The 10,657-nt window shown below is 31.9% G+C and overlaps 1 protein-coding gene across 1 annotated transcript; it reads left to right on the forward strand.

Annotated features, from left to right (window-relative positions):
- Positions 1-3,963: 3,963 nt before the first annotated feature.
- LOC131067721 (AP2-like ethylene-responsive transcription factor PLT2) lies at positions 3,964-6,624 on the forward strand. The gene is made up of 7 exons (XM_058002839.2): positions 3,964-4,031; positions 4,130-4,212; positions 4,718-4,806; positions 5,207-5,280; positions 5,598-5,648; positions 5,809-5,885; positions 6,023-6,624. Exons 1-7 carry the CDS (start codon positions 3,964-3,966, stop codon positions 6,622-6,624), a joined length of 1,044 nt encoding a protein of 347 aa, XP_057858822.2.
- Positions 6,625-10,657: the final 4,033 nt, after the last annotated feature.

Genomic DNA, 10,657 nt, shown 5'->3' on the forward strand with positions numbered 1-10,657 from the left:
AAATGGGCTTCAAATTTCTCTTTAATTTTTGTTCCTGCATTGAGTCCACAAGATGATATTCACAAGTAGCCCTGGATTTGGATTTGTAAGTAATGAAACATTTAGAACTATTTTTTTTTTATTAAGATAAATGAATTTTACATAAAACATTTAAAACTGTTTGTTAAGAAAAATTAGATATAAGTCTATATGAAAATACATGGCCAGGCCCGTTTGACTTACTCTTTTGTGATGGTTCTTCTGACCCGTTTAATAAATTAAAATAATATTTGGAAACTTCATGATAAGCTGAATTTTTTACTTCAAGGGGGAGTGGTTGATGTGTCTTTGTTGGATCAACAATTATACATGGCCAGGCCTGTTTGACTTACTCTTTTGTGATTGTTCTTCTGACCCTCATTTAATAAATCAAAATAATATTTGGAAACTTCATGATAAGCTGAAGTTTTTACTTCGAAGGGGAGTGGTTGATGTGTTTTTGTTGGATCAACAATTATACATGGCCAGGCCTGTTTGACTTACTCTTTTGTGATGGTTCTTGTGACCCTTGTTTAATAAATCAAAATAATATTTGGAAACTTCATGATAAGCTGAAGTTTTTACTTCGAAGAAGAGTGGTTGATGTGTTTTTATTGGATCAACAATTTAGATTTCTTTCTTTTACTTACATTTCTTTGGTTTTGATGTTCCATGGCTATGTGCAGATGGAATGGCTGCACATGACTGTTTCTGAATACTCAGTTCCGATGATCAGTCACGTTTAGAAGCAGGTAAAGGTACAACAGGTTCAATACTTGTGCCCATTAAAGTAATTTCGCTAGCTCGGTCCATCTTCCTCCAAAGTGTTTACATATGTGGCTGAGGTGTGATTTAGTTGTACACTTCTGATCAGGGCTGAATTGAGATTTTCCTTTGCATGTGGATACGTTCTCCTGATTCTACTCTCCAAGGAACAAGCCTTCAACGATGACGCATCCACAAAACATCTCAACCAATGAATTTTTAACATTTTGGTAGGTATCATTCCCGGTCAACATTTTCTCATGGCATTGTCCATGTTTATGGGCGGGCTATAAATTTTAAATTACAATCAAATATTTTGACCATTAGTTGTGACATAAAGTTTGTCCTTCATTTAAAAATTATAAATAGCTCACTAACATATTAAATAACATTAAAAATTTGAAGTATGGTATTTCATATAAAATTAAAGAAGCAATAAAATAATAAAATAAATGTAAAGGAAATATCTATTCCAAATATATCTTTCATGCCATTTCTATCTATAAAAATGTAAAGAAAACAAATTTAGAAAACAAGAGGATGTGCTAAGATGCTTTTAAATAGGAGTAGGAATAGAAAAAAAACAAAAAAACAAAACTGATCTGTTAGTTTTCCTAAGACGGGATGCAATTAAATAGTGAAGTTTTTATTATTTTGTGAGTTCCAACATAAATATTTGTAAGGATTACAATATTAATAACCAATGATAGATGAATAAGTAAGTAGTGAATTATATAATTTCTTGTAACATAAACCATTGATTTAGGGGAGCATTGGGTATTAAATGGAATTCTATTTTGGTAATGATGTGGAAAACATGGTATACACAATTTTAATAAAGTTGGTCATGGGAGATACACAAACTGTTTAATTCTTTCTAGGTAGAGTTATAATCAAATTTTGTTCACTTTTTACACTTTGCAAGGTAGCGACTCATCAAATTTCTCAATAGAATTAAAAATATTTTGCAATCCATCTATTCATTAATTTTATATTATTATTGTAATTTTATTCAATTAAAAAATAAGAGTAATATTTTATATGTTATTCATTTGCATTTTTTTTAATAAAAAATCATTTTTTTTTTAATATTGCATATAAGGAGAAAAGACTATTACAAAGGCATGTATCCTATTTCTACATGGACAAAAGGTCCAAACTTCGCAAGTCTAGAAGATTAATGTGAACTATAAACATAGATGTACAGAGTTATACATATGTTACTATAAAGCAAAATTTCAAAAAATGTACACAATGCTCATATTTTCCGAACTGAAATGCTATGTCGAGATCACAGTAGCGTCTGCTCTTGAACTACTTCCACCCAATTAGTCCACCCCAGGGGACCCTCCATCCACATAGGTTGCTTTCCCCCTGCATCCACATAGGTTGTTTTCCTTGAGTAGTTGAGAGAGCATCTGAATCTGGTCTTTGGCCGGGTCTCTGATTTTGGCAACCTCTAGTCCAAGGCTCTCCATTGCTAGGTCAACGTCCTACTTTCCTCTTATGCTTCTCGATATTCATTGTCACACAGACCTACAAAAAAATGCGGTGAATGGTGAGTCTAGGAAAAGACTCAGTAACAGCCTACCTATGCCTTTTTTCAGACCCTTAATATACCCAATTAGAACATCAAACACAGTGAATTGGTTAGGAATAGAGATACCAAATAACAGCCATATTTCTCTAACAATACTACATTCAAAGAAAAATATCACAATTCTTATGGTCTTTTCTGAAAGGCAGTCTGTTGATAATCAAAAGCCAATAAAATAAAATAGTATTTAATTAAAATATTGACAACTATTAAATACATCTTTAAAAAAATAAAAGCCATTATTATCTAGGTAATGAAAATGTTTACTACTTAAGTAATGAAAATATTTATTATTAGTAATTTCAAACTCTAATATATTAGAGTTTATCTTTTTAATTTTGTGACTTCTACGAGGGAACCCCTTCCCACCTACCGATGATGTAATTTTGGGAGTAGACCTCTATATATGTGCAACATTGTAATACATCTCTACAAGCAAGCAAGCATTGTATTTTGATTGCTTGAAGAGACGGAGAAGAAAGTCTTTCTCATAAGGTCGATCACCCTACCTCTTTAGGGATTTGTTTTCTTTTTCTGAAGAATCACAGTAAAAATTTACTATTTTGAAGGTATTAATCCTCAATCTTTATTGTACTGTTTTTTCTCAATATTGTACTGTTTTTTCTCTTAACAGTTTTAGTGTAACATTATTATTTTCAAGATACTAGATTTTCTCTATCTTTATAATACTAGTTTTTTAATATAGTTTTATTCATGTTATTGGTTTCTCCTGTAATATATCAGCTGGATTTAGCTGTTATTTTCTTCTACAGCTATTTCCGCTATATTTTCTTTTACTACTATCCATGAAAGTTCTCAATGAATACATTCTCCTTTAGTTTTGGGTGGTACATGATATATAAGAATTTAGGAGGTGGGGTTGTTGTATAATCTTTATCACTTTGTCCACTAAAACCCCTGGTTTTACTATAGATTTGATTGGATCTTTGTTTACTATTGTGTTTCTTGTTCTTTTGTTTGTCCTTTCTTTTGCGGTCATTTGTATTGTTTCTATCCGATTTGTGTTTTCCATCTTTTGAACCCTTTGGACTATTCTTGTTTCACTGTAACATGTTTCAGATCCCAGTCAAAACCTCATTTTTTTTTTCTTTATCATAAACAGAGATAATCTAATCTCAAATCCGCCTTGGGATGAGATCTACCTTCTATTTGGGACCAAAATGGTTCAAGATCCTGTAAACTTGCCATAAAGTTGGCTGTTAATATTTTCATATCATGGCTAAGCAATAGTCTTCATTAAGATTGTTGGTACTTCACCATTCAGTTTCTAAATGGTCTTGTATTCTGATTTGGCTTCTTTTATTGATGATAGTGATAGCAATGGAAATGAAAGATATACTTGATAATTTATTACTTTTTTATATTCTTTCTTTTAATGACTTTTAATTTTAGGTTGAATCTGAGCATTCTATTTATTATTTTTATATACTCTTGATTTTAGGTTGAATCTCAGTATTCTATTTGTCATTTATATGTACCCTTGACAGTCACTAAGCTATGGATTCTGATACTAAATTCATATCTGTGGCCTACATTTGCAGAATCCAATAGTGAGAACTTAGATGGATCCCGAAAATACGTCCAACGTTTTCTTTGATCTAAGAAGTTCAGTCTACTGCGGAGTTACTTGGTGTGTTTGTATTTACTTTTGCATATACGGAGAGAGATATTCTGATAGATTCAAATAAATTATTTGTTTGAAGTAATATAATATGGGACTGAATGCAGCCATAAGGAAACAGGGAGATATAAAGCCTATCTGTGGTGCAGCAACTGCCCAATAGAGGGTCAAACCCATAAGGGTAAACAAGGTTAATTTAATGAATCTCTATTCTAATCTGTTATGCATTAAACCTTTTTCTTTCTAAAGCCCTAGATGGATTCCACTAGATATTAAAATGAGGTATGTTTAGAAAGTTATTTCTGTGCATTCAATTCTTTCAAGCAAAATCTCTAAGATTTCTTTGATGGGCTTCTTTTTAAGGATATAAAAGAACTTCATCCATGAAGTGCGTTATATTTTGAAACAAGATCTCCAAAATATATATATTTCTCTTGAGAACATTAGAAACTAGTTGCTTCTTAAAAGTTGATATTTATCAACTCGATTAATTCTTTCTTCGATACTAGTTTGATAACTTTAACTTTCTTACTGTGCTTCCTCAATTCTGGATAATGATTGGATTCTCCAGTCTATCTCGGTAAGCACTTGCATATCCTTTTAATTGCTTTGTTATACATTCATCAAGCTATTCGAATTCATAGTCTCTGTGAAGCTCCAGATCTGTAATATAACTGTCCATTGATGTAATGCAGGCGGATTTGACCAGGAGGAGAAAGCAGCCAGAGCTTACGATCTGGCAGCTCTTAAGTGTCGGGGTCCCTCAACTCTAATAAACTTTCCGGTATAATTTTTCCTTAAGTTTCAAATCTATTTGCTGATATTCTACTTTCTCCGAGAATGTGCCTTTGGTTATCATTCTACTTTCCCACATAAAATGCCCAGCATAGCAAAATTGTATAACATTTGGCTTTCTGGTATAAAATGCCTCAAGGTTGTTTTATAATTCAACCTTTGTGTGTAATTAGTCGTATCTTATTATGCTTTGTATAACAGTTTCAACCAACCCTTCTACTTAATTTTTCGATAAAATTGTATAACATTTGGGTTTCCGGTATAAAATGCCTCAAGGTTGTGCAATAATTCAACATTTGTGTGTAATTAGTCGTATCTTATTAAGCTTTGTATAGCAGTTTCAACTAACCCTTTTTACTTCTTTTTTTGACCTCCTGTATCAAATGCAGAGACAAAACTATGAGACAGAGTTGACAGAGATGAGGAACATGTCAAAGGATCAATATATTCAATTCATAAAGAGGTAATTAGGTTTCGTCCCATCTATGCATCGATAGGGGTTAGGAAAATGTAGAGCAGTAGATCTGGAGAAAGATCTCAGTGAGTATCATAATTGTTTTCCTGGGTGCTAGATTATTTCAATTTGGAGCAGAATGTGTAATAGTAAAAAACAGCTTCTTAGGACCTGTTATAATGTTTAATTTGATTTATATTTATACATTTTAGAATTCAGTTTATAATATTGGTACGAATTGTTTGTGGATTTAATACATTGACATAATATTTTCATTACTTGAATATTTTTTTTTCTCAAACCCTTACCATATGTCAATTTTGCAGGAGTAGCGATAGCTTTTCTAGGGGAACATCAGCCTACCGCGGTGTAACACGGTTTGGATTTTATAATTTATTTAGATGAACTTATATTTTTATCTTAAACATTACTATGAAAAAGATGAAATTAATTTAAATCTCTCTGAGATAAACTAACTAATTTAAAAGCCAGCACTGACCAAATGTATCTCTACAAATCCATGATATGGCTTGGCAGGTGTCCTAGTGATGGAGGGTGGCAGGCTAGGATTGGCGGGGTTGCTGGGTACAAAAATCTGTATCTGGGAACATTCGGTGAGCCCATCTTTCTCAGTCTGTAGTACAATATTTCCAATAAATCCTAGTACCGTACATTGAACTATAGTTCCACATAAATGCATCCAATAATCAAACCAGATGAAAAGGCTAATGATTCTTGTTTGAACTCACAGATGATCAGGAAGGTGCTGCAGAGGCTTATGACATTGCTGCCATTAAATATAGAGGAAAAAAAGCTGTTACGAACTTTGACACAAGCAGATATGATGTGAAAGCCATCAGGAACAACACACTACCTGTAGGAAGGAATGCAAAGCGAACCAGAGTTGAAGAAGAAGATAAGGAAAGCATTGGGAAAAATGATGATTTTCCATACAATCTGTTTCGCTTCAAACCTGCAACCATAAATTCGCAAAGAACTGACAACTTATCTTCCTTCGCAAACTGTATTGCACCCACAGCCGTTAATTGGCAAACTAACCATGGACTGGAGATGGGAGGTTCCTCTGTTCCATCAAACACTTCTCTGGCATTTCCATTCTCTTGTATTCGGAAAGGATTTGTTGTTTCAAAGGTACCAGCTTTTGAAAACCTTCTGTCTTTGTGTACCCCTACATCCTGCTTCCCTGGACAGTCCTCAGGTCTTGTGAGTGCTGGTCATGATAACTTAATGCCTGAAGCACCCTCTCTTCAGGTTTCAGAAAGTGGGCGTGGTACAGGAGCAGCATGCCAACTTCCTATTAAATTCAATATCTGGAGTAATATAAGGATGTAAAAATATTAGTTGTCTCCAAAAAGGATTCTAAATGTCTTACGCCAAAGTTTTAGTGTATGCTATTGAAACTTGTGTTGAGAAACTTTCAGAATTTATTTTATCATGTTTTTCATATTTTATCATTTCAGATGTCAAAATCTTAATTATCTTCAAATAGAATTCTAAGTGTGTTATTGTCTAATAGTAGAGTGTGATTAAATTTGTCTTAAGATACTTTAGAAAAACTTTTTTTATCATGCTTTTCACATTTTGAAAACCTGATTCTGATTTTTGATATATCTAATCTTGATGAAGTATTCTCTCAATTTTATATGGTTTATAGTGTGTTGTTTAAATTTATTTTATGACAACATAGAGATTTAATTTAACATGCCCTTTAGATTTTTGAAGGCGTGGGTCTGATTCTAAGGAGATTTATGTCCTCCTTATGTTGCAGGTTAAATATTTAATTGAAGTTTTGTTTTTCTAAACAATATTGTTGTGATTTCCTCTTCCATCTTTTCTGGTCTGGTCATTATGAATATATCTAGTATGGGAGAAGTATATGCAATATGTTGAACACTCTAGTAATGCAAAGTTTGTATAATTATATTGTTGCGATTTTATTTTATTTCCGTGAGTGTTCTATATAAAAAATGAATAAGGTTCATTTATTTATTTTTATTTTATGGAATATTGAGAATCAAAAAATTGATATTCGGAACCACTTAATATTTACTTATGATCTATTTATTTCTTTTGTTTACATTATTGTCATTTATATAAGCATTCAAAGAGTCTCATAACCAATTCTATATAAAACAGATTTATTATTTTGTTTATATTATTGTAATCTATATATTCCTAAGAAGAGTGTAACAACAAGTACTTATGGAGAAAGAATTAGTTATCTTATTTATATTATTATAATCTACAACTTTTTTACAAATTGCTGAACAGGAAACATTTTTTTTTTTTTAACATTTTATTTTATATATTTTGTCTTAAAAAATAAATTAGTTTTTGTTTTAATAATCATCCTTATTTTATAATTTGAATGATTGTTGAATTTGAGGTATTTGCACAAATAGTGGGTACAAAAAAGTTGTCAAATATTCAAAATTCACATCTAAAAAATATGATGCATTTGCATTATTGCTGGTACATTTTTTCATTAGACATTTTATAGCGCATGCATTTTAGCTATGAGAAATTTTGAAGCTGATATTTGGACATAACATATTGGGTCTTGAAATAAACAACACATTTAGATCCATAAGGGTTTCAAATTTTGAAACAAATATGAGTTTGATGGGGTTTAGGAGAAAAAAATAGATAATTTTTTAAGAATTTGAAAAAGTTATGTGTAATCATAATCTATGTAACTATATAGATCCTATTATCTAATGGTATGTAAAGGTTATGCACAATCATGATTTATCATACAATATTTAATAGCATGTCCTAGTTGATGTCTGGGCACTATATCGTTGTGGTAAAAAAAAAAATAGGTGGAATGATTGGATAGTTTGTAGTGATTGACATGTAAGTATGATAGAATTTAAGATGGTTAGTTTAAAATTAGGCAAAATTCCCTAAAAATATCAGCAAGTGGTTGTACCATGCTTTTCGGGGCTATTAGCTACACTACCACCATCCTACTTGAGAGCTACTCAAATTTAGTGCAATCGCCAAATATTGATATCCATGCACCACCACCACTAGATATCTAATGGTGGTTCTACCCAACTACCACCAAAATAATGCACTACTTTTCATTTGGCATAATAGAACATTTTTTCATGAAACATAAATTTCATTTTTGATGTCACAATTTTAACTTCTTGTTGTCAATAGAAACCTCTTTTAAAGTACTAGAAAATGATGGTGGGATTTTGATGTTGTTATATTGAGTGCAGTCGTAGTCGTCATGGTATCACAGAACTTTGCTAATGTGGGATGCATGACCTAGAAGTTGTGAAGTTGGCCTATTTGGTGGCTTGGAGCTCTTAGATAACTTTTGTTGTTACTAGGTTGTATTACTTACATGTTTTATGTTCACGTTGAAATATTTATGGTTTGGTAAATCTCATATGTTTATACTAATGGATCTAATAAATTATTAGTCAATTCATATTTGCATGAATGCACTTTACATATTTTTTTTTTTTTAGGTTTTACATGTTTAATCTAAAATTATCATTTTATATTTAGAGAAAATGTTATTTAGATTTTGAATATTATGGGGGTGTGTGTCTAGAGGAGTTAGATACAAAATAATTATAGTTTTCCATCTATGCATATTGCATAATTTGAAGAGGTTGTTTCTAGTTTTCTTGGTGTGGGAGTCATTAATACATAATCAATCACTTAACAATTTTATTATTGCTTTTTGATAGGTTCTTGATATATGGATAACTTATTATGTTTTTGTTACACATCAAATGTGAAACACAATCCAAGAGTGAGAGGGGGATGAATTAGTCTTGATCAAATAATTGAAACATCATACCTCAAATCAATCTCAACTTAACATTAACAATTTTAGTAGCAAAGAAAGATAAAACAATGAACACCATGCACAAGAGAACACCAAATTTATATGGAAACCCCAAATAGAGGAAAACCACAATGATAGTAAGCTCACAATATATGAATAATATTACAATATTATTTTAGAATCACTACCAAGTAATCTCACTGCCCCAGAGGAACTTTCATGACAAGGTGCACTACCCCATGACAAGATACAAGGGACTTGTAAGCTAAGACACACTACCTCAAGGAAAGATATAGAGAACTTGTTGAGTAGAGTCACTATCTTGGAGCACGGTATATGAATATATGAATCAATATGATAAAGCTTTTAACAACACTACAAAAATATCCAAATATGAAGCTTCCTTTGAACCTCTATCTCAAGAGAACAACTTCAAAACAATCACGGCACATTGCTTCAACTTCACATCATATACATTGTGTTTGATGTGATCATTTAAGCACATACATACTCTGATTCACACACACATTAAAGAACTCCACATTGGTTGGATATTCTATATGTACAATCTTATTTATTGAAAAACATCAATTAACTCAAACATAATAAGGAACAAGCATAAGTCCTATGAAGTCGACTACCAAACACAACTGTGGTGAAAGCAATCCAATCTAAGATATAGAGAGGACCTAAAAAGATCATATCACATCATTCTAGCCTGCCCCAAAACATTTCACATGCTAGTACATGTCCTAGAAAGTTGACAACAAGGTAATTTGCAGACAAACCATGTAGCACATAACTAAACATAACTAAACAGCCTAAAAACATATCTTCTAGATAAATAAACTTAATGTAGATCCCCGCACAACAAGCTAGGACCCAAATACAACAAGACACAACCTCCAATGCAAGTGGAGACACCCATGGATAAAACACAAGCAAGATAACAAAAACAGTCAGCTAAACAACAACAATTGCCTTGAAACACAAATACCAGTCACAATTCAACACCAAATAGATTATCTAGCATCATGTAGATCATGCAAGGACATTTCGTGAACATCCAACAAAATTACGAAGTATTTATTTCTCAATGTCACATCCAAAAAATGTTAGTACAACACAACTGATATGAATCACTTCATTCCAAAGAGCTAGAATACATGATCATGAACAAATCATTATTATCAACTCTTGCAGACAATATCAACAATTGAAACTTGAACTGAGACACAAAACAAACATTAAAAACATGTCCTGCAAGAAGTAACCCATAAAATATCGATGTGGACAAATGCGGAGAAATTCTCAGACCAATCTTGATAGCTAGCTAGATTGCCAAAAAAAAATAAAAAATGCAATCACCAACCACATCAATTACAACACAAAAGACTTGAAAAAGACAAAATTACAATCTCCACACAACATACATACTATGTCCAAATCTGCAAGACCATATCATTAGGTGCAGAGGAAATCAATGTTCCATGGCTATCTGCAGACGGAATGGCTGCACATGATTTTTTCTGAATACTCTTTTCTGATGACCAG

The sequence above is a fragment of the Cryptomeria japonica genome, unplaced genomic scaffold, assembly GCF_030272615.1.
Source record: "Cryptomeria japonica unplaced genomic scaffold, Sugi_1.0 HiC_scaffold_760, whole genome shotgun sequence".
Lineage (NCBI taxonomy): Eukaryota > Viridiplantae > Streptophyta > Pinopsida > Cupressales > Cupressaceae > Cryptomeria > Cryptomeria japonica.